Genomic DNA, 24,881 nt, shown 5'->3' with positions numbered 1-24,881 from the left:
AAATCCAAATTAATGTTCCTGAAACGCTGTGGAAGCAAGACACTACATTTTATATACTCTATCTATCTCTCTCTCTATCTCTCTATCTCTCTATCTCTCTATCTCTCTATCTCTCTATCTCTCTATCTATCTATCTATCTATCTATCTATCTATCTGTCTGTCTGTCTGTCTGTCTGTCTGTCTGTCTGTCTGTCTGTCTGTCTATCTAACAAGATCTGGTGGGGCAAGTTACAGAGATGTACAAAACTTTTTCAAAACACAAAATCTTTAAACAATTTTAAATCAAGTAGTTTTAAAACACACAGAATTAAAATATGAACTACTGTATATTAAAACCTGTGCAGACCGAGGTCCTCAACCTCCAAGGGATCTAATAAACAGCCATATATTTTGACCTTATGCCAGAAAGATGCCAAGGTTGGTGCCAGTCAAGCCTCCAAATTTGGGGGGGGGGGATTCACAGTCAGGGTCATGGAGCCAAGAAAGCCCTCATCAAACACCGAAAGAGAACACCCACAATTTCCCTGCCCCTCCTTTCAGAATGCCATGGCTCTATCTTTGCTCACACGTTTCTCGGCTGCTTCTGTAACCCCAAGAGGATTCCGAAGGTACAAAAATTGCCCCCCCCCATACCCCAGGTTTGCTGAAGTTGCCCATTTCTGGGCTAGAGTTTCGGACTTAAAACCCAAGGTCCACACCTCACTTGGTGAAGGGAGAAGGTCAATGGGGTGGCCTTGAGCTACTTTAGGCTGGCCTACTTTATGGAGTTTTTGCCAAGATAATTTGGCAACCAAGCTGCCTTGCCACAACAATGGATCATTGGTCCATCTAGATCAGTGTTCCCTACTCTGGCGGGCAGCAGCAGATTGCCAGGCATGGGTGCCTCCCACCCCTATCCTGGAGTGGCCCTCGGAGTTCATGCTGTTGCACATGGGAAGAATCCAAACCTTTTTAGTGTGCTAAACTAGCAGATTTGAACAGAATGAAGGTAGATCAGTTCTTCCAGTCACTGGGCCAGCTATCTCAAGGGTCGCATCTCCCTTGATGGGCTTGCCTGGGTGTTACGATCCTCAGAGGAGGCCTTTCTCTTGGTCCCACCCCCCGCACAGGGACGCTTGGGGAGAAGGCCTTTCCTGTGGTTGCCCTCAGACTCTGGAACTCCCTCCCACTGGAGGCCTGGCTGGTCCCATCTCGGCTCTCCTTCTGCAAGCAGGGGAAGAACTTTCTCTTCAGGCAGCCTTTCCCTTAATGGCTGGCTGCCTAAATGGGTTTTTAAAAATTAATTGTTGTGCCTTGTTGCTTTTAAATGTGTTTTAATATCAATCTTATTTACTGTTTTAATATAATATTTATTTAATTCTTTTACAATATTTGTATCCTTTTTTGTTTGGCTTTTAAATGTTCTCTTTGATGGTGCAAGTAAGCGACTTGGGTCCTTTTAAAGGAGAAAGGGATGTGTTAAAATGTTTAAATAAATAAATATTATTGTCACTGACTGGCAGCAGGTGACTCTTCAGGATTTTGGACAAGGTTTTTCTCTAGGGCTTTATTGGCGTTTTGGAGCTCTGCCTGGCCATAAAGCTAACAGCTACGGACTGTTTGCATGCAAAGCAGGTTGGACTCTGCCGCTACGTTCTGTTTGATCTTGGCGGGTTCTTCTGTTCCGCAGCCCTTATTAGCAACTTGTGCAGAACTTGAGAAGATTCATTTTTGGGGGGTCACAGCACCTGAAATCTCCTGGACTGGGGGAGTTGGAAAGTGGCAGTCAAAATTAATCTTCCCAAGCCCTCTCGTTGGAAACCACGGAGCAGGGGGTTGGACTGGATGGCTTTATAGGCCCCTTCCAACTCCGTGATTCTGTGAATCTATGATTCCATCAGTCACTCTCTCTCTATCCTGCCACCTCACAGGGTTGTTGTGAGGACTCTCTCTTATGTATGAACACCGCTACCCGTCTATTGTTTGGATAAGCCAGTTGCTGTTGGACTGCAACTCCCAGAAGTCCCAGAATTGCCCGTGTCTCTGTGTGTGTCTGTGTGTGTGTCTGTGTGTGTGGACTTTCCCAACATTTTAATTGTTTTGTCTTTTTATTTTATTTTAAATTTTGTAAGCCGCCCAGAGACCTTTGGGTAATATGGGTGGCATAAAAGTTAAATAAATAAATAAACATCAGGGTCTTTTCCAGTGAGTCTTCTCTTCTCATGAGATGGCCAAAGTATTGGAGCCTCATCAATTCTTAGGCATTCTGTTGCCATGGAAACACACAGCTTCAAAGATGCCAGTGGTGGGAAAACAACTGTCTCTTACCTGCCACCTTCTAGGGAGTGTGGTCTCCAGCTTTTGCCAAGAAAGAGTGAGCTCAGTGAATTCAGTGAACTCAGAAAGGCAGCAAGAAAACTCAGGTTGGTGAGTGTGCTCAGCTTTTCAATCTGCCAGGTTGTTGTGTTTTTTTTTTTTTTTTTCAGTTTGGGCACTTGGGCTCATCCATCACTAGTGTAGGCAGTGCAACAGTGACCAGTAAGGGTGATGCATAATATATTATTGGCATGTAAATGTTGCCTAATTACTAAATAAATATGTGTTCCTTTCTAATGTTTAAAATATTGATTTATAAATTTTGGGTTAGAAAATTGGGGGGGATTGTTTTATACATAGTGGCTTCTTATACGCAGAAAAATACGGTAGATGTGAAAAAGCATTGGGGGAAACAGGCCACTCTCTGTGGAACCTATAACGGAGGACTCAAGGGGCCACCCAAAGTTGTGCCATTGTTGTAAATTGGTAAACAAAGCTTTAGGAAGAACTTTGGTTGAAGAAAGTAATATGGGGAGCAAGATGGCCAGATCTTGCTTCCATATTCACATAATTTCTTGCCTTAATGTTTTGTACTTTGTAATTTTTATACTCTATTTTTGGGGTTGCTTGTTCATCATAGCTGTATAAGTTGCATTCAGCTTTTGCCTCTTTCCCAGTTCTTCTAGATCTTGACAGTCATTAATATTAAAGAACAGGCTCTTCATTATCTGCCTTCTTCTATTACTTGTGCCCTACTGTTTTCTGATGTATTCCTTGTCCTTGTGTCTTTGCTGTTATTGTTGTTATTCCCGCAAAACACCAAATGTTGCCTCAGTTAAGGTCCTTGATATTGGGCCATTCTCAAGGATTTAGAATATTAAAAGGGATTTCCTTAAAATCTGTGTTGTACAGCAGTCTTCTGCAGCGGGTGTATTGTGATTTCGTTGCTGTTACTCTTATTCATATTCTTTTTCTCAACAGCACCTGAAGTCCCTCCAAGTGGAACAAGATGGCACCAAAGGGAAAAAAGCCAAAAGGCAAGAAAGGCAAGGCCAAAAATGCAGCTAAAGGACTAATAAGTACTTTGCCCTATGTCAGTGAGAAAGAAAAGTACCTGCAAAAAGAATATGCCATCCTAACAGAGCATGTCAGAACATATACAGAGCGTGTGCAGCATTTCCAATGGGAAAATAATTTCTTGGATAAGGAAGCCCAGCAAATCCGAGACACCAGCAAAGTCTACCTCTCCTACTTAACCCGGCGCACCATACGATGCCAGAATGCTATCATTTCTCTGAATGATCAGAATCGCGCAGATCTTGCAGAGATCAGAAAGCAGAAGGAAGAGCTAATTTCCCAATACACAGAAAAGGAGAAAGAAGTGAGGCATGAACTGATGGAAATGGAAACCCAGCTCTCCCTCATTAACAAGGAATGTGAAGCCTTACATCTCTGGCAGGAATTGCAAACAGAGCAGCTGAAACGGATCCGGGAGTTGGAGAAGGAGCTTTTGGTCATGAAAGTCCAGCACACAGAACACATGCACAAAGTGAAGAGCGAATTCCTCCAACTGACAGCAGAGTACGAGATGGAGTCTCAGCAGAAACTCCAATCTCTGGCCAAACTGGCCGAGAAGGAAGCAGTGCGCAGTCTAATACAGCATACTAAGCAGGTGAAGGCCGACAATCGGCGGCTAAACCACAACCTCCTAGGCCTCATCAAACAAGCCCAAGTGCTGAAGGCCTTCCTGTTTCAGCTGAGAGAACAGCAGCACCAACTCCTCCAAGAGCATCAATACAGGCAAGATCTTGTTCGCACACGCAGCTGGCTAAGGCATGAAGGGGCTCGACCCATCATCACTCTTGGCAGTCCCTTCAGATGCAGCCCATCAGCTCGAAGTAGGCTGATCAGCCCTCAGGTCACAATTGCACAAATACCAGCTCAGAGCTGCCCAACAAGGGGTACCACCACCACAGATGCTCTGAAGGGCAAAAATTCTGACTCAGCTGCTCAGATCTATGGTACCTCCTCCCTTGGGATAAGAAGGGAGAAGGAAGGCTGCTGTCACTGAGGCTTGGCTTTATTACTACCTACTGCACAAACAGGTATACAGTACAGTATATATGCATACGCCTGTGCATTTATCTGTTTGTATCTGTGCACTGCACTCCCATTATCCTGAACCAAAGGACTCCCATTATCCTGAACCAAAGGTTAAAAAATGCTTACAGTAACATCACTACATCTGCTACCTCTGTCAATCACCCACAGAGCCCATAGTGACCCAGTACGACCGAAGACACGTGGTGACCTTCCCCCAAAAAAGCCTTTAATGGGAAGTTGCAAACTAAGCTCAGCTTCCAGAATTATTTATAAATACTTCAGTAGAGAATGCCTTGACTGCATGCCTACAAAGTGCCTTTCACTTTTCAGTATTAACTCCACATTTTTGTTTGCTTGTTTTGTGATAGTTACATTTCTTATTGTTGAGAGTTGCCCTAAGAATATATATATTGAGAGGTTATTATATACAGTAAATTTATGTGCTATGTGTCTGGCATCTCTTTCCTGGGAACTAGTTTGGGGAAAGTTTAAAAAAACAACTGGGTGGCAGAGGCTTTTGGCAGAATCATCTGTGCATGCTGCCTGAAAAGTCAGTTCCACTGTAAGACTGGACAAATGTTTTCCCCTAATGACTAACTGTATCTATGATTGCAGCTGAGAAGGGCCCAGTGACCAATTCATCACGTTTGGACAACATGCCCCAACCTCATAGCATGTATGACTCTGTGCTCTTCAAAACCCCTATCATTAACAACTCTGCTCAGGTCTTTCAAAGCAAAAGATACGCCTTCCCATATTATTCAGTCCATAAAAATTGATATTCCTTTGAACTATACATTAAAGGCTGTAGGAAAGTGAAGTGAGGAGGAAAGCAGATATAAGATGCCCAAGTAGTGGAAACAATGAGCTGGCCTCCAGGCAGGGCTTCTGAAGGCCAGCTCATTGTTCTGTACATTCAAAACCATGACTCCTGTTTCCTTGCTCTTCAATGCCCAGGTAAGAGGTGTCCTGTAGCACCCGGAACAGCTATAGGCTAGCTCTCCCTGCGCAGAGCGATGCATGCCTAGTGATGCTCTACTGTTTGGTCCCGCATGGCTGCTTTCAGGCTTCCCAGGGCACATGAATGGCTCTGTGTCCAATATGATTCGAGAGGCCTTTGGCCAGTCTCAGCACCCATGCCTCTTGAGGTGTCTCGTCCTCTGCTCGGTAGGTGGCTCCTCTGCCACACCGTTCAGGGAAGCCTTCAGGCCGTGGAAGGAAGCAGAATCCTTTCCCTGCAGAGAGCTCTCTCCAACACTAAAATCACAAGAATGACTTACTGTAAGCAAACCATTCCTCTGTCAGCCTCAAGACATGGGCATTTCTGAGCAATATTACAGAGGCTCTACAATGTTTACAATGTGAATGGTCTGAAGAAGTTTCTGCTTTTTGAACCACTACTATATATCTGGCAATGTGCCGGATGGAAAACGATGCTAAGATTTTAAAGGGTACTGAGAACCCCATAGTTCCATGAGACCAGGATCAACTTCTAGCAATCCCAGCACCAAAAGGTTGTGGGTAGCAGATTGGGAGGGGAGGGGCTGAAGGCAGTATCAGAGACTCAAGCAAAGCACGGTTCTTTCGTTTGTTCATCCCTTCACCCATCCCGGGGGAAACATATTTTGAAACACAGAAACCAGATCCTCACTGCGTTTATTCCATGTGATTCCTGTCTAGATTTTACCCACCCGAAAACTCATCTTTAATTTAAAACTTTTATAAGAATAAGCATACATGTGGGAATTAGCAACAGAAAACACCCATGGCACAGGACTGTACAAGCAGCTCTGCTTGAATGGGATCTAGAGAGTCCTAGCAAGTGGGCCACGCACAAAGGATGGGCATGAAACCAGGCCAGGAGCCTCAAGTCATCCGGCAACTTCTCCTCTTGTCTGGCTTCCGGAGGTTTCCTACATGGAGCCCTTTCTGTAGCTCTTGGCCAAATAAGTTAAGCACGCCTTGGCAGAGGAAGATGGAGCCAGCAGCACTTACAGCACTGGACGTTAGTGGAAGTAAATGTCCAGTTCAGACCTTTGCACCAGGAGAGCGCCAGAGCTCCACCGCACCTCTTGGTTCCTGGGCATACTCTACACTTCCTCGATGGCTCTGGAAGCAGGCTGAGGCTGGGTGATCACAGCCGTTGGACACTTGGGGCCAGTGTCTTCTGGCAAACACTTGGCACAGGTAGGTTTTGCAAAGCAGACTTGCAGATGGTCCCATAGGACTGAGAGTAACTGCCCAGGAAGGCTTTGGGGTCCCCAGCCGCCCCCACATTTGCTGTAACCTGGAACATCTTTCTGTTGGGTTTTGGAAAAGGATGGACTTCCCTGCCATGGGAATCGGAGCTCCTGGGTTTCTGCAAAAAGAAACAGGGAATGCGGATGAAACAGCTGATGGTTAAGCAACCAAGGAAGCAGGTGGGGGAACCTACCTACATGTTGGTGCAAAGGAGGACCACCTTTTCCCAAACGACTGCTGGTTCTCCATCTAACCCTTGGGACACACTGAAGACCACAGTGAAATGCTTCTCTTGAAACTCGCCACTCCAGCATCTCTCTTGCCCATTCCCATCCAAGAAAACTGGTGCCAGATGGGTGTTAAGTAAGAGCCACAATGACATGCCTGCAGGCTCAGTCAACAGCCCATCAAACTGAGACATGCAACCGTCATGGAGAAACAGCTTCACTCACAGGCCCAAAGGCTGCCTTGCTGGGGGAGGAGTCCTTCCTCATCAGGTGGTGATTCAGAGCTGCCTCCTGGGCTTGGCCAGACAATGAGAGAGATCTGAGGTTGGGTGAAGTCTGGCTTTGTCCCTCTGTCTCATCTGGCCCCTGCAGAAGATTACAAGTCACCACTGAGCCCACCCACCCCCACAGACAGAGAAGAGCAAGAGTGTGAGAGAGAGAGGTGAGCAGGCAAGCAGCAACAGTAGCTGTAGCGAAACAAGACCTCTACCCCATGGAAACTATACGTCATTGGAAAAGAATGGAGCAGGCATTTGTCTGGAATTTCCTTTATCCAATGGTGCTTTTGGACTAGAAGGACCAGTCGACAGGGTGCTGTTATTTAAATTACAGTGGTGCCTCGCTTAGCGAGTGCACCGTATAGTGATATTTCCGTATAGCGATCCCTTTTTCGGGATCGCTATACGGAAACATACCCGATCTTCGCAATGGGGAAAACCTGCATTGCGAAGATCGGGTATTGCGGCGGCCATTTTGGAGCCGCTGAACAGCTGTTCGGCGGCTCCAAAATGGCCGCCGGAAGCCCGGAAATGGCTGCCGGCAGCCGTTTTCACGCCCTGCCCTCGCTTAGCGAGGGCGCGAAAATGGCTGCCGGCAAGGGGAATCCTCGCTGAACGGGTAAGTAAGCAAGGTATTGGAACGCATTAAACTAAGTTTAATGCGTTTCAATACGTTTTCCCTACCCGTTTAGCGACGATTCCGCATAGCGAGGGTTAATCCGGAACGGATTAACCTCGCTATGCGGGGCACCACTGTATATAAATTTATGTATACTTAATATTTTTAAGCTTTGAAGTATTTCCCCATGATAATGATGCAAGCCACTGGATGGCAAACAGGTTCCGTCATGCTAAAACAACTGAAGGAATAGCATAGAATTACAGAATTAATTAATTAATTAATTAATTAATTAATTAATTAATTAATTAATTAATTAATATGCCGCCCACTCTACCCAGAGGTCTCTGGGCGGCTTACAACAATTAAAATTAAATTAAGATACAATAAAAGATAAAATGATTAAAATACAATTAAAATTGCCATCAGGACCCACAGTTGATGTTATTTCAATTAAAAGCCTTCTGAAACAGGAAGGTTTTGACCTGGTGCCGAAATGTCATCAACGTGGGCGCCAGATGAATTTCAGTCGGGAGGGCATTCCATAGTCTGGGGGCAGCTGCCGAAAAGGCCCTTTGCCTACAAGCCATCCCTCTTACCTCCTTGAGGGACGGCTCTTTCAAAAGGGCCCCCTGGCTAGATCTTAACTGCCGGGTAGGCTCATATGGGGGCTTCTAAAGCTATCGACTCCAACCCCCTGCTCACTGCAGGAATCCTAGTCAAAGTAAATCTGACAGATGATTCTCTAATTTTCTCCTGAATTCCTCCAGCACTGGAGCACTTGCTACCTCCCAAGGCCTTTGGTTCCATTTTTGTTCAGCTCCAACAGTTAGAAAAGTTTCCCTGATAGTCTGGCTTTCTGTAACTTGAGCCCATTCTCAAGGATGACAGAGAACAGATCCCATCTTGCCTTTGTATGACAATCTTTCAAGAATTTGAAAAGTGCTATCATTTCAAGACAACTCTTGCCCACCACCTTCCTGTTCTGAATCTGAGAAAGGAGAATTACTCACTCCATAAAGGTGGTGCAAGCCGCCTGCAGCGGGCAGACCACTTGCTTGCATACAGACCGTCTGTTTCCCCACTTTCTGGTGACGGGAGGCAGGCTGCTGTTGCTGAAGGAATGGTGCAGAGTGGTTCCTTGTCTTAGCGCCAAGATTTGGGCCGTCTGTAGAACAGAAAAATAATCTGTAAGGAGAAGGTGGGAACAGCAAAAGAGAAGTTCTGAGTTGCAACACCCTGAGGAAATGCCAGACAAGGTGACAAGCATTCCAGGTGGGAACAGCGGCACTCAGGGGAGGGGGAGCCGCCCAAAGGGAGGGCTCCCCTTCAACCATTCTGTTGATGGCCCTGTGGTCAGGGAAGCAAAGAAAGAAAACAATACTAAAGCTTTTGGGCCTCAGAGCCATAAGCAGAGACTGGTCTACCTCGGCTGAGAATTGGCTAAGAAAGACTGTTCTGGATAAAGTGACAAAGTCAGCAGCTGAAGCCACTCTGTCAGTAAAGGCTACTGTGATGATCTGAAGGAGAATGGGATTTGTAGTCAGTGAAAATGGTGACTGTTAGGTTCAAAGCGATATAATTTTAAGGCATTGGAATGTGCTAGGTCATGAGACTGTTTTTCAGATTCACTGACTGCCTGGTAGAGAGAGAACTTCAATAACAAGGCAAGAACGAAAAGTCTCAGCGAAACCAAAAACCGCATACCGTCTTAACTGGCAGCAAGATAATGCACCTGGACTTCATGAGAATTCCGGGTGGAGAGTCATGTAAATCCCCTTCATGGATTGCTGCCTTGTCATGGCGAAGGGGCTTGAGTCATCCAAAGAAGCTATGGGCTCTGCCATGCAAGGACACCCAAGATGGACAAGTCTTAGTGGAGACTTCTGGCTAAACGCGATCCACATGGAGCAGGAACTGGCAAGCTACTCCAGTATCTTTGCCAAGAAAACTCAATGAACAGAAACAAAAGGCTAAAAGATATGATGCTGAAAGATGAGCCCCTCAGGTTGGAAGGTATCCAACACGCTACTGAGGAAGAGCGGAGGACAAATCCAAATAGCTGGAAAGCTAATGAACTGGTTGGGCCAAAGCTGAAAGGATGTTCAGCTGCGGATGCGCCTGGAAGTGAAAGGAAACTCCAGTGCTGCAAAGAAAAATACTGCATAGGAACCTTGAATGTAAGATCTATGAACCTTGGTAAGCTGGAGGCGGTCAAACATGAGATGGCAAGAATAAACATTGACATCCTGGACGTCAGTGAACTAAAACAGATGGGAATGGGCGAATTCAGTTCAGACGATTACCATATCTACTATTGTGGACAAGAATCTCGTAGAAGAAATGGAGCAGTCCTGATAGGCAACAAAAGAGTGGGAAAAGCTGTACTTGGATACAATATCAAAAATGATGAATTACTTCAATACGAATCCAAAACAGACCTTTCAACATCACAGTAATCCAAGTTTATGCACCAACCACCAATGCTGAAGAGGCTGAAATTGACCAATTCTATGAAGACTTACAATACCTTCTAGAACTGACACCAAAGAAAGATGTTCTTCTCATTCTAGGGGACTGGAATGCTAAAGTAGGGAGTCAAGAGATAAAAGGAACAACAGGGAAGTTTGGCCTTGGAGTTCAAAACGAAGCAGGGCAACGGCTAATAGAGTTTTGTGAAGAGAACAAGCTGGTCATCACAAACACCCTTATCCAACAACAGAAGAGGCAACTCTACACATGGACATCACCAGATGGGTAATACCAAAATCAGATTGATTATATTCTCTGCAGCCAAAGATGGAGAAGCTCTATACCAGTGGTCAGGGAACAGGGGTAAATTACCCCAAATGGGGTAAAAATGAAAATCCTGGGGGTAATGAGGATGAGCAGAGCGCCAATATTGATGCTCTCATATCCAAGATGAAGCAACATCATTTCTCCAAAACCTGAAGTTTTCAAGCAAGTTGAAGCTTTCACAGTAATTTTGAATATATTCAATAAGATTTCGAATTCAAATAATGTATGATTTCCTTCCTTTCAAATCAAGGGGGTAATGTCGGCATATATAAATTTTTTGGGGGGTAAAAGGTAAAAAAGTTTCCTGACCCCTGCTCTATACAGTCAGCAAAAACAAGATCTGGAGCTGATTGTGGCACTGATCACCAGCTTCTCATAGCAAAATTCAAGCTTAAACTGAAGAAAGTTGGAAAACCCACTGGGCTAGTCAGATATAACCTAAACCACATCCCTTACGAATACACAGTGGAAGTGAAGAACAGATTTAAGGAAGTAGGTTTGGTGAACAGAGTGCCTGAAGAACTTTGGATAGAGGCTCGTAACATTGTACAGGAGGCAGCAACAAAAACCATCACAAAGAAAAGGAAATGCAAGAAAGCAAAGTGGCTGTCCAACGAGGTCTTAGAAATAGCAGAAAAGAGAAGGGAAACAAAATGCAAGGGAGATAGGGAAAGTTACAGAAAACTGAATGCAGACTTCCAAAGAATAGCAAGGAGAGACAAGAGGGCCTTCTTAAATGAACAGTGCAAAGAAATAGAGGAAAATAACAGAAAAGGAAAGACCAGAGATCTGTTCAGGAAAATTGGAGACATTAGAGGAACATTTTGCGCAAAGATGGACATGATAAAAGACAAAAATGGGAGGGACTTCACATAAGCAGAAGACATCAAGAAGAGGTGGCAAGAATACACAGAGAAATTATACCAGGGAGATTTAGATATCCCGGACCACCCAGATAGTGTGGTTGCTGACCTTGAGCCAGACATCCTGGAGAGTGAAGTGGGACCTAGAAAGCATGGCTAACAACAAGGCCAGTGGAGGTGATGGCATTCCAAATGAACTATTTAAAATTTTAAAAGATGATGCTGTTAAGGTGCTACACTCCATATGCGAGCAAGTTTGGAAAACTCAGCAGTGGCCAGAGGATTGGAAAAGATCAGTCTACATCCCAATCCCAAAGAAGGGCAGTGCCAAAGAATGTTCCAACTACCATATAATTGCACTCCACATGCTAGCAAGGTTATGCTCAAAACCCTACAAAGTAGGCTTCAGCAGTATGTGGCCCCAAAATGGTTGGGTAGATTCCTAGGTGAGAAAGTCAAACAAGGAGTGCCTCCTCATCTCTGATCCTAAGTCCCAACAGGCTGACAAACTCTCGACAATCATTTCAGATTGGCTCCAGAAAGAAGACAGCTGAAGTAGCTCTTGGTGGGATGAAGAGAGGCTTCTGCAATATAGGATCATTGGCTCCCATTTTTAATCCTCCTGAGCCTCTCAGCCCAAAACGCAGCATTCACCATTCCCCCAATTGCTCAGCCATCCACATTGGAAAGCTGCCACAAGCCATAGATGGGTTTGTGTGCCAAATTCAAGAGAGGATGGTCTCCCCTCTCCAACATTTCTGTTCAAGTCATCAGGCTGCTCCAATCAAACAGCCATCAAGCAAGTGCCAAGAAGTGTCTTGACTGGCTGTATCTGCAGGATCAGATGGGTGAAAATGTCAACAGCCATCTTTCTATCCCAGGATTGATGATGAGAGTAATAGGAAAATTTCTAGGAGCTCTCAGATAACTATTTGGCTTTACTAGGCTCCTGGAATGGATCCTACTCCAGCAACCCATGGATTAGGAGCCCAGATTACTCTAAATTCAACCAAGGAGTCACCAATCAAGAATAGGAGAACCGCAATGAGTTCTGTGATGCCTGTTATCACCTAACACCAACTCCAATATTTTTCCATTGAGGGCCAAGTAAAGCTGCCGGAACTGCTCATCTTGGGAAAGTCTAGCCTGGTGTGTGCAAAAAGCCCCAACAACCCAAGCCACGTTAGAGACTTGGCCACAATGAAAACCATGGCCAGACAGTTGTGTTTCAGCATAAGAAAAATGAACCTGAGTTCTATACCCCAACAGGTCTGGGGTTGTGTTAACAAGTCTCTCTCAATTTTGCTAGCATGTCCATGCTAGCCATAAGAAAAGATATCTAAACAAGTACTTGGGCTCACAGCAAGTGGGAGAATGCTCAGTTGTCTCTCTTAGATGCAGCCAAACGGTGCATGAGCACAAGCCAGCAATAGTGACCCCGGCAGTCTGTGCCAGCACCCCTCATACCCATGGCTACGGGAACTCCTCAGCCACCATTTGCCTCTATATTTCCTCATTCAACAGAGCCTTTTCCTGTCTTAGGCAAAGCAGATTGCCCACCTCCCCAGACTTTGGCCAGCTGAAATCTTGCAGCAGTATCCAGAACACCCCCCTGCCCTCAAACCTTTCCATATGGCATAGTAGGGGCTACTTCCCTAGTCCAGCCTACATGGATTTTAACCCTGGCGTGGCTTTGGTTGCGACAGCTTCTCACCTCACATGCAAGAGAAAATAGTGGTAGGCAAAGGTCACAGGAGACCGTGTGTTTCCCCTTCCTCCCCTTCACCCCAAAGATTTCACATACTGGGAGGCAGCACATACTCTGGGAGGTGGAACAGATCTTTGGCCTTGGGCAGAGGCTTCTTATCTCATCTGCTTTTCGCTGGGCAGCTTCATAGGATCCCTGAGCACCCAGGAGCCCTGGGGAGCTTTTTGGTGGAATGGGACATGGCCCCCCTCGTGCCTCCCAGTGGGCTTTAAGAGGTGGCCTGCCCTCTGGGCCACCAAGCTGAAGGTCCTCTCTCTGGGGCTGTTGCTTCTGACATTGGTTACTGGCCTTTCTTGCCAAGATCATCTGTGGAAAGAAAGAATATCTGCTTGAATTCCACATATTGCAAAAAAGCCAAGGGAAAAAAGATGTTTCAAGAGGAGAGAATGGGCAGGAGTGTTATGGAGGAATACTGAGCACAAGAGGCACACAGAAGGAAAGGCAGCCATTTCTAATCAAGATTTTTTTTGGGGGGGGGGACAGGATTTAGCTTTAATGCAGCTCTTTTTCCACCCAGTTGCATTTCAGTCAATCATCAGTGACTCATAGGGCAAATCTTCCCTTCAGCCCAAGGTTCACTCTAGGCTGGGCACAGGTGACTCCACCTCCCTCCACGCAGCTCTCTTATTCTTCCATGCAGTGATCGTGCTCAACTCCTTTGGTTCCAGTTGCAACAGAAACCTATGCTTGGGGGGGGGGTGCTCAGAGTCACGCATGCCTGAAGAGGTGAAGTCACAGGCGAGAAAGGCAGGAGCCCTGCCCAGCAGGGATGAAAATTAGAAGGTACATTGCCTCAGCTCTTCAAGACTCAAGCCAGACCCCCTTTCTTTCCTATGCCAGTGTAAGTCATGTGACAACCAGCATAGCACCTCAGTGATGCTAACCCTTTCTCCCATTTCCCTGGGCCTTGATGGATTGTTCCAACCAGTTTCTGTGGCATCATATGGCCAATTACTCCTGAACCAGATGGTTGTGGCTCTGATGTCCAACAAACCTTCTGGAATGCCATCAAGACTTGCTCCTTCTCTGGCCATTTCCCGCCAAAGCCTCACCTAGGTTTTCCTCTCTCCTGGCAGGCAGCCTCACTAATGGTTAAACACTCTACTGGAGGAACTGACCACTTGACTCTTCACCTTGTCAGGCTATCCTTTGCCAGCACAGTTTTCTGCTTTGGAAGGAAGACAGCCAATACACGTAGGTGGTGGTAATCTGGTCTAAAAGTAAATAAACTATCTTGCATCACTTTCAGCACAAAGCATTAAATCAAGCTGTGAGGATGCATGTGAACCAGGACAGTCCAGGTCTTAGCTACAAATGCCTTCAGAGACTACTGAGAAGGCATATGAAGACCTATGGTTGATGAACACCATTAAAAGAGGGTCCTTCTAGCACCACATTGCTAAAGCTTTGCCATATTTGTTTTCTGGAGTACAACTTCTAAATTCTCCCAGCTGGTCTGTAGTCATGCCAGCTGGGGAACTGAGTTATGATTAAAAACAAAAACACTGAAAAGCATACCCAGATAGGAGAAACACTGCACGGGAGGGCAGGCAGGCAGACAGGCAGGCGGGGGTGGGTGGGTGGGTCTATCCCAGCCTGACCTACAGCTGCTGCCACAGACAGAATCTGGGGCAACCTTTCATATGCCAAGCTAACAACCCTTTCCTACAGTCACTGTTCCATTAGTGGGGTGGGGGCTCTCCCCAGATTAACTCTGCATCCAAGAAAGGGAAAATGAAACAGCCAGGTTTTTATGTGGGGTAAACTGAAGACTGGGGCCACGAATACAGTTAGTGGCATCCATCACTGGAAAGCCCACAGCCTCTTCTTAAGGATCATCATCACCATCCATATTAGTGAGGCTGATTGCAGAAATCTTCAGTGCAGAAAATGCTGACATTTAACTGGCTTTTGACAAGTCAACTGAAATTAAGAGTTGAATTAATACAACAGTTGACCACTGCCATTTTAGCTTAGTTCTCATTAATGAGAAGCTGCAACTCTTCAAGAAGAGGTGGTCCACATGTGCCTGTTTTGGAGGCACTTTGACCTCAACCTGCGTCACTGAGTTTAGATGGCAGGCTACAACCTTTGAAACGATGGTCTCCTCCAGGTTTTGAAGGCCTTTGCACTGGACTGCCAGCAAATCTGAGAGGCGTAGGCATGATGGGTGTCCACAGACTGGTGCAGGTTCATGGAGAGAGCCTGCCCTCACCTCCAGACTTGCTAAGGCTTCCTGTAACCTGCTCCAGTTTCCCTCTGAGCTACAGAGTACTGCATGGCTTGTACTTAGCACACCTAAGAAAAGCAGCACAAGATGTGTGTTGAAGCCCTGGGTATTAGTGCTTGAGGCAAGGGAGAATTAGCAACACATTATTACAAATCCCAAATCTCAGGATGCAGTGGGGCGGGGGCAGGGGGAATCTGGTGAAGGGTCTTGGGATTAAGGATCTCCTTGATGTGCATGGTCTTAAGGGAGGGGAGAGAGTTACCTCATACAGTTTGTTGCGATACTCAGCCACGGAGAGCTGCACATCGTCATCCAGGGGAAGGACCACACTGTGATCAAGCGCAGGTTCTTTCGAAGGACAATGGAACCTGGCGAGAAAAGGTCTGGTCATAAGCTGGTACTCTTGGGGGGAGGGAGAGAGAGAGAGAGAGAAAATGGCCAGGAAACCGGGTGCTATCCATATATCAACCAGGGCAAAAATTTAGCTGGGAAGCACAAGGACTCAAGCACAGAAAGAATAGAAAGGGAGGTGGAGTTGCAAAAGTATTGTTGTATATGTCAAAAATACATGTTCCTGCACAGAAATGCAGGAGGTGGAGACAGGCTGTCCCATTGAGATCATCTAGATCAATGTAGTAGGGGCAAGGGAGAAATAAAGGAGCATGGTAGTTGGAGTCTAAGGAGATAATGCAGATGAAAGTTTTGAAAAACAAACAGCAAGGATTTCAAAGAGACACAATGTAGTGGTGCTGGGAAATTTTATCCTGATATCTGTTAGGAGGCAAATTCTGCCAAGTATGGCCCTTCCAAGAAATTCCTAGCTTGTATAGCTGATAATTTCCTCATACAAAAAGTGGAAAAAGAAACTAAAGAACTATCAATCCTTGACTTGATCCTAACCAATTTGGTGGATGAAGTGACCATAATGGGAACTCTGGGTGAGAGTGACTATGTTCTACTAGAATGCTTTATTCCAAAGGAAACCAAGGCAGAGTGTAGCCACACATATATGCTGGATTTTTAAAAAGCCAATTTTAATAAACTCAGCATAATGATAAGGAAGGTAACAACAAAAGGAGTCCAAGAAGGGTGGAAGTTTCTTTAAAAAGGAAGTTGTAAAGGCACAACTACAAACAATTCCAAAAAGGAAAAAAGGCTGGGAGATAGCAAAAAAGGCCAGCGGGTCTTCACAAAAAGATCAGAGAGGACCTGAAAACAAAAACGAATGAACGAACGAACGAATGAACAAACAAACAAACACACAAACAAACAAAAGACACATGTTGTGGAAGGAAGGCCAGGCTACAAAAGAAGAGTACAGACAAGTAGCAAGGAACTGCAGAAATGGCATTAGGAGGGCAAAAGCTGAGAAAAATGATAACAGATGTGGGCAGAAGTGCTCAGTTCCTATTTTAGCTCAGTTTTTTTCCCAAAGGACAGACTATGAACCTGCAGGCAAATGTGAAGCGCAGGTGAAGGGGCCAAGATTGCAGCTGGAGATTGATAAACAAATAGTCAACAAATACCTTATTATCTTGAATGAGTTCAAATCTCCAGGGCCGGATGAACTGCATCCAAGATTATCGAAGAAACTGCTGAAGAACTCTCTGTCCATATTTTCTTGAAATCATGGGAAATGGATGAGATGCCAGAAGATTGGAGGAGGGCTAATGTTGACCCTATCTACAAAAGGGCAAAAAGGAGGAACCTGGGAACTACAGACCAGTCAGCCTGACATCAGTCCCAGGGAAAATTTGGGAACAGATAATGGTCACTGTTACATACAGCACTGATGTTACCTGTCTGTCATGGGTTTGGAGGGAAAGTTCCATCCTATGGGGAGTGGAAGGCGGGACATCAGGAGGAGGGGCTGTACTGTATATATATGTGGAGCGTGTGTGGAGAAGAGAGAAGCTGGGAGAAGAGCTGAGAGAAGAAGCTTGAGTGGGAGTCTGTGTGTCAGACAGGGTACTACTGTGTGTCAGTCAGTACCAACCTGATAGGTTCAGGTGTCTGTATGGTTAGCCAGAACTGATAGGTTCAGGGTCTGTGCTTCAAGTTAAGTGTTCTGTGTGAACCAAACTGTGTGGATGTATGATTGAGACTAAGCCACGTTACTGTATCTTATTCACTTGATCCTTTTATTTTCCCTGTGTGTTGTTTAAATAAACCTTGTTCTTTTATTTGTTGAAAATCCATCCCTGGTCTGTGTGACTTCTTATAGGGAATGGTTGGTGGCAGCTTAGTGAAACTGTGGCATATCCCAGTAGGTCTGGGTTTGTCACAGTCACTATGCAAGCACCTAGAAAACAATGCAGTAATAACTAGAAGCCAACAAATACTTGAAAGTATACAAATACTCTTTCACACAGAGGAGGGGCAGGATCTGTTCTCAATCATCCCAGAGTGCAGGACGTACATCAGGCTCAAGTTAAGGAAGCCAAATTTCGGTTGAATAGCAGCAAAAACATCCTAACTGTTAAAGCAGTATAACTGTAGAATCCATGACCTTGAAAGGTGGTGAGCAGTGCTCCAACACCATAGGCATTCAAGAGAAATTCAGACAACCACCTGTTAGATATCCTTTGATTTGGATTCATGATTTGGGCAGGGGGTTGGACTTGACGGCCTCATAGGCCCCTTCCAACTTCATAATTATATGATTCTATGACTCAGACATCCTGGAGAGTGAAGTCAAGTGGGCCTTAGAAAGCATGGCTAACAACAAGGTCAGTGGAGGTGATGGCATTCCAGTCGAACTATTTAAATTCTTAAAAGATGATGCTGTTAAGGTGCTACACTCAATATGCCAGCAAATTTGGAAAACTCAGCAGTGGCCAGAGGATTGGAAAAGATCAGTCTACATCCCAATCCCAAAGAAGGGCAGTGCCAAAGAATGTTCCAACTACCGTACAATTGCACTCATTTCACATGCTAGCAAGGTTATGTTAAAATTCCTACAAGGTAGGCTTCAGCAGTATGTGGACTGAGAACTCCCAAAAATACAAACTGGATTTCGAAGGGGCAGAGGAACTAGAGACCAAATTGCTAACATGTGCTGGATTATGGAGAAAGCCGGAGAGTTCCAGAGAAATGTCTACTTCTGCTTCATTGACTATGCAAAAGCCTTTGACTGTGTGGACCACAACAAACTATGGCAAGTTCTTAAAGAAATGGGAGTGCCTGACCACCTTATCTCTCTCCTGAGAAATCTATATGTGGGACAGGAAGCAACAGTTAGAACTAGATATGGGACAACTGATTGATTCAAAATTCGGAAAGGAGTACGACAAGGCTGTATATTGTCTTCCTGCTTATTTAACTTATATGCAGAATACTTCATGGGAAAGGCAGGACTGGAGGAATCCCAAGCCAGAATTAAGATTGCCGGAAGAAATATCAACAACCTCAGATAGGCAGATGATACCACTCTGATGGCAGAAAGTGAGGAGGAATTGTATTCGCGAAGGCTTTCACGGCCGGGATCTAATGGTTGTTGTGGGTTTTTCGGGCTTCTTGGCCGTGTTCTGAAAGTGGTTCTTCCTAACGTTTCGCCAGTCTCTGTGGCCAGCATCTTCAGAGGACAGTTTGCTGTCCTCTGAAGATGCCGGCCACAGAGACTGGCGAAACGTTAGGAAGAACCACTTTCAGAACACGGCCAAGAAGCCCGAAAAACCCACAACAACCATGAGGAGGAATTGCTTAATGAGGGTGAAAGAGGGGAGCAAAAAAATGGTCTGAAGCTCAACATCAAAAAAACTAAGATCATGGCCACTGGTCCCATCACCTCCTGGTAAATAGAAGGGGAAGATATGGAGGCAGTGACAGATATTACTTTCTTGGGCTCCATGATCACTGCAGATGGAGACAGCAGCCACAAAATTAAAAGACGCCTGCTTCTGGGGAGGAATGTGATGGCAAACCTAGACAGCATCTTAAAAAGCAGAGACATCACCTTGCCGACAACGGTCTGCAGAGTCAAAGCTATGGTTTTTCCAGTAGTGATGTATGGAAGTGAGAGCTGGATCATTAAAGAAGGCTGACTGCCAAAGTATTAATGCTTTTAAATTGTGGTGCTGGAGGAGACTCGTGAGAGTCCCCTGGACTGCAAGGAGAACAAACCTATCCATTCTGAAGGAAATCAACCCTGAGTGCTCACTGGAAGGACAGATCCTGAAGCTGAGGCTCCAATCCTTTGGCCATCTCATGAGAAGAGAAGACTCCCTGGAAAAGACCCTGATGTTGGGGAAGTGTGAGGGCAAGAGGAGAAGAGGACGACAGAGGACGACATGGACAGACAGTGTCATCGAAGCTACCAACATGAATTTGACCCAACTCTGGTAGGCAGTGGAAGATAGGAGGGCCTTGTGTGCTCTGGTCCATGGGGTCATGAAGAGTCGGACACGACTTAACAACTGAACAACAACAACAACAAGAAAGAGCATAGCTCTAAGAGATTTGAATCAGAAAGAGTGGGAAATCTGAAGAGGTCATGGTTGCTTTTGCCATTTAGATAGCTAAGGCACTTGCAAATTAGTCTAGGTGTAATTTCCATCTGTTCATGTTGAGGACAGAACTTAAGTGTTACATGTTCTCTGGCTAAGCACGGGCCAAAGGCTCTCTATGTGAATGCTTGTCTCCATGTATTTGTCTCTATCGTTGTGTGCACATGTAAAAAGTTAGTGCACCCCCAAACCACAGAAACTTCTGTTCTTACATCTGTTGGAGCCTTGCCTACTTACATCATTATCATCATCATCAAACAGAAAAATTTGTTGGGAAAGTGTGAAGGCAAGAGGAGAAGGGGATGACAGAGGATGAGATGGTTGGATAGTGTCATCGAAGCGACCAACATTATTTTGACCCAACTCTGGGAGGCAGTTGAAGAAAGGAGGGCCTGGCGTGCTCTGGTCCATGGGGTCACGAAGAGTTGGACACAACTTAACAACCAAACAACAAAATGACGCAGACAAGCCTGCCCAAGTTCTTAATGCCTTGGGAAACTGGTGTCATCATCACACAAGCTAAAATATGTATCCCACCTACCGTAGCCTCCTCATCCGGCCATGCAGCTAGTGGAGAGCCACCTTTTCGATCCTCTCACCTTTGCACGTAGGGATGCTCCAGAGCCTCTTCAGCAGTTAGGCGCTTCTCAGGATTAAATACCAACAGCTGTTTCAGGAGGTCCAGGGCCTGTGGAGGTGTTGACGATGGTAAAAGATCTTCAAAAGTCATCTGCTGCCTGCAGAAGATATCCCGACACTTATTGTTTCTTTACTTTAATTGTTTTGTAATTTGTTGTTTTATTTTATTGTATTTTATCTTTGTTGTTGGCCGCCTAGAGTAGTCCACCGCGACTAGATAGGCGGGATATAAATTAAATAAAATAAATAAAATAAATAAAATAAATCCATACACTGCAGCCAACTCTGCTGCCCAGCACCTGTGACACTGCCTGAGATACCCTCTTGGGGATTATTTTATTTTATTTTATTTATTTATTCGATTTTTACCCCGCCCCTCTTATAGCAGTTCAGATCTGAGTTCAACTCTACACTTGGCCCTGGAAATTCAACATGGCAGTGGGAACCATGAAAACCTCATCAGAGTCACTGCAAGTCATAAAGGACTTGGCAGCCCAGAACATAACAAGCCAAACAGAAGTCGATGAATGGAAACATACATTAACAATTCTTATTTTAAAACCCAATAAGGATCAAACAGATTTGGGATCCTATAGACTCATATTTTTAATAAACCAAGATGCTAAGATTTTTACAGCTATATTGGCAAATAGACCAATGTGGTTTTATTAAGGATAGACAAATGGATAATTTAACTAGACGAGTTTTAAACGTTACATATGAAATAGAAAAAGAAAAAATAAAAGCAATGATTTTATCATTGGATATATTTAAAGCTTTTGATTGTGTTGAATGGCCAACACTAAAACTTCTTATAAGGGGTTGGGGATTTGGTAAAAAGTTTAGAGGGGTTATAGATCAATTATACTCAGATAATACTTCAGAAGTAATAGTTAATGATGGTTTAACAGAAAAGATTTTTCTAGGCTGAGGTACAAGACAAGGCTGTCCACTTTCATCAATATTGTTTTGTATGGTTATAGAATTGTTAGCTAACGCAATAAGAAACAATAAATCAATCAAAGGAATAGGTAAAAATGATATAATTAAAATTAATTTGTTTGTTGATGATTCATTATTGGCTATTAAAAACCCATTAGAGTATGGAAAACATCAAAAACCATTTAGAAAAATTTGGAGAAATAACAGGATTAATGATTAATTGGCAAAAATCACAAATGATGAGGTTTAATTATAATACACAGGAACAAGAAACGTTTGTGAATAAATATAGTGTTAAAATGTGTAATCATATCAAATATTTAGGTATAAACATAGAACAATTCAAAAATTAAAGGAGAAAAATTTCAATAAATTAAAAAATGAAATTAAAGATAAATTGCAAGAGTATTCTAAATTGAAACTATCATGGTTTGGGAGAATTGTTATAATCAAAATGAAAATATTACCAAAGATTATTTTCTTATTTAGGATGCTCCCAATACAACTAGAAGAAGAGGATTTTAAGTATTGGCAGGGATTAATTAATGGATTTTGTAATCAAGGTAAAAAATCTAGAGTAAATAAAAGACATTGGTATAAGGCCCCCCAAAAAGGAGGTTTGGATATGCCTAATGTTAAAAATTATTATATAGCAAATCAATTAAGGGTTATTGGAAATATTATATATAAAAAGAAAAACTAATTTGGTGGGAGATGGAATCTTCAGAAATAAATGGGAATGATGAAGGACACTTGTTTAATGTTGTAAAGAGAAGTTTAATAAATCAGATGAAACCCCCCCTTTTAAGAAATATGTTAAATATATGAAATAAATATAAAGAAAAGTTTTGGCCCTCCACCATTAAAATTAGTGACTGAAATAGAAAGTTTTCCTTCAAATTTAAAGGTTTTAGTAGAACTGTTTAAGAATAAAAGGGTTGCAAGACTGAAGGACTGGATGAACAAAATGAGATCGAAGGAGTTGATTTATGTCTAAACTTCAAACTAATAAACTATCATGGTATAATTTTATTCAGTTAGACACCTCAACAAAGGATTGGTTAAGAACTAATGGCAAATGTAGAGAACTTACCAAATACGAACAATTTCTGTAATCACATGAAGATATGTAACATACAATTTGGAAAGGAATAGTAAATAAAATATAAAATATAATTTTGGAACAAGAGGAAAAAGAATGGGGAACAGAAGGTTTCAAATTAATTTGGGAAATGATTTAAAAATAGAAATTAAAATAGAGGATTGGATAAAAATGTGGAGGATGAGAGTTTTAAGATTAATGTTGACAAGAATAAAGAAATTTTTTTTCAAAATCTGTTTAAGATGGTATTTGACTCCTGTAGAACTAAATATAATAAATCCAGCATACCCAAAAGCATGTTGGAAATGTGATAAGGAAATTGGCACGTATTTTCATATGTGGTGGGAATGCAAACTGGTTAAGAAATTTTGGGAATTGATTTTTAAGGAAATGTGTGATATATTTGGTAAAGATATTGATTTTAATGCTAAAATTGCTTTATTGTCAATTTTTGATAACACAGATTTGGATTATTATTCAAAAAAATTAGCCACCAATTTTATGACAAGTGCTAGAATATTAATAGGTTTTGGAAAGACAAAAATGATATTAAAATAGAAGATTGACATAGTAGAGTATGGGACATTGCATTAAACGATAAATTTATTCAACTTAAAATTAAAATAAAAAGAGGGGAAATAATCTCTAACAATTTTTATATTTGGGGAAAATCTGTAGAATTTGTGTTAGTGAAAGGAAGGGGGAAAGCCTCTAAACAAAATTCTATACAATTTTGGAAAGGTAGTCCGTAATTGAAATATTGTTAAATGGAGTCCTGTGGGTATGGGGTGCACGTTAGAATTTAGTTTATAATAAGCACTATTATTTGTATTTTTTTGTATTTTTGTGGGGGTTTTTTGCATTAAAAAAATGAAAAGGGAAAAAAAAAGTCGATGAGAGAAAACTCACCGGCAACTCATGCGGTTGATAATGGAGGCTCTGTAGTCTGAATGGAAAGCGGCCACATCTGCAACGGAAAGCCAGCTGGTCAAGCTACTGTGTCATTGGAAATTCCCCAGAATTAATTAGCAGCTGAGCTGCAGGGGAGGAAAAGCTGTGGTGCCAACCAAAACAGATGGTATGATCCACTCCAAAAACAACAACAAAAGGTTGCAGAAATTCTTAGCTTTAAAGGTTGTCTTTCAATGAGGTAAATCACTGTTGTATACTCATTGTTTTCAACTTTAAATACAGTATTGTCTTTCAATGATGTAAGCCACTCTGGGTCCTTTTTAAGGAGAAAGGTGAAGTAAAATATTTTAAACAAACAAACATCTGCTGCCTTTTCCCCTGAAGAATCCTAGAAAGAGGCCAGAAGGTCTGGCATGAACAGATCAGTCTGGAGGCTTAGCAGGTCTTCTTTGCAGAAGCATCAAGCTGCACAGTGTTGTAATGTATGGCATCCTTTACCAGGCATTCCCATTAGGTTCTAAGAGGCTGCTGATCTAACAGGAGGCAGAACTTCATCTGTCCTGGCACAATGCATGTAATGAGCTCGATTCAAAGCTATCGTCCAGCAACCTACTGCATAACAAGTACCCCCCCTGTCCCCAGTCCTTGGGAGAATGGTCTTCAACTAAACCAGTGGTTCTTAACCTTCGGTTAGTCAGGTGTTTTTGAACTGCAACTCCCAGAAACCCCAGCCAGCACAGCTGGTGGTGAAGGCTTCTGGGAGTTGCAGTCCAAAAACACCTGAGTAACCCAAGGTTAAGAACCACTGAACTAAACCATTCCCTGGTGTCAAAAAGGTTGGGGACCACTGATTTAAATGGTCTGCAGAGGTTCATCGCTAAGGTTAATGAACAAAGTCTGAAGTGAAAATTAAAGAAACCATGTTCATGATAACAAGAAAGCAAGCAGCCAAGGAAATGTAGTTAAAATGGAAGTCTGGAAATTTGGTAAGAATGTAACAAATTACAAAACCTTAACATTTTATAAAACAATAAACAGAACAAGGGCTTTCTTCAGAACCACCACTACGAAAAATAAGGAGAGTTTTAGCATCATAGGTACATATAAAATACTTTAACGTGCCTGAGTGAATAATTTTTCCTAATGCCTCAACTTGAGTAAAGCTGATGCTTCACACCGAGTTCTCTCCTTTCTAAATATTTCTGCAGAAAAATGCTAATCAATGATCTCAAGGGGCAGGAGACTGGCACTGGGTGGAAGGGCTTGGGTCCCAAGTCATTTAGGCCAAGGGTCCCTAACCCCCGTCTGAGGCCCGGTACAGGGCCGTGACCTTGGCAGGACCGGGCCGCAGAGGCAG

At 43.5% G+C, this 24,881-nt stretch overlaps 2 protein-coding genes across 4 annotated transcripts in view; one reads left to right on the top strand and one right to left on the bottom strand.

Moving 5' to 3' along the window:
* Positions 1 to 5,641, top strand: part of CCDC166 (coiled-coil domain containing 166) — a 5,762-nt gene extending 121 nt beyond the window's left edge. Inside the window, exon 1 of the mRNA XM_078392099.1 lies at positions 1 to 5,641. This exon is cut by the window's left edge and continues 121 nt beyond it. Within this exon, the coding sequence (XP_078248225.1) occupies positions 3,306 to 4,367 (1,062 nt within the window). The 5' untranslated portion in view covers positions 1 to 3,305 and the 3' untranslated portion in view covers positions 4,368 to 5,641.
* Positions 5,642 to 6,038: 397 nt separating this feature from the next.
* Positions 6,039 to 24,881, bottom strand: part of MAPK15 (mitogen-activated protein kinase 15) — a 28,356-nt gene continuing 9,513 nt past the window's right edge. For 2 of the 3 annotated variants that reach the window (XM_072999576.2, XM_078392090.1), the window contains 7 exons: positions 23,522 to 23,579; positions 20,529 to 20,666; positions 15,687 to 15,792; positions 13,248 to 13,500; positions 8,778 to 8,932; positions 7,093 to 7,233; positions 6,039 to 6,758 (listed from right to left, as the gene is read on the bottom strand). In XM_072999576.2, the coding sequence (XP_072855677.2) occupies positions 6,534 to 6,758; positions 7,093 to 7,233; positions 8,778 to 8,932; positions 13,248 to 13,500; positions 15,687 to 15,792; positions 20,529 to 20,666; positions 23,522 to 23,579 (1,076 nt within the window). In that variant the 3' untranslated portion in view covers positions 6,039 to 6,533. The remainder of the gene's footprint in view (positions 6,759 to 7,092; positions 7,234 to 8,777; positions 8,933 to 13,247; positions 13,501 to 15,686; positions 15,793 to 20,528; positions 20,667 to 23,521; positions 23,580 to 24,881) is intronic. The other variant, XM_078392091.1, reaches the window with a different exon arrangement.

Source organism: Pogona vitticeps, chromosome 4 (assembly GCF_051106095.1).
Source record: "Pogona vitticeps strain Pit_001003342236 chromosome 4, PviZW2.1, whole genome shotgun sequence".
In the NCBI taxonomy this organism is placed as follows: Eukaryota; Metazoa; Chordata; class Lepidosauria; order Squamata; family Agamidae; genus Pogona; species Pogona vitticeps.
Note: the sequence above shows the minus strand (reverse complement) of the source record. Positions and strands in the feature narration are given on the sequence as shown.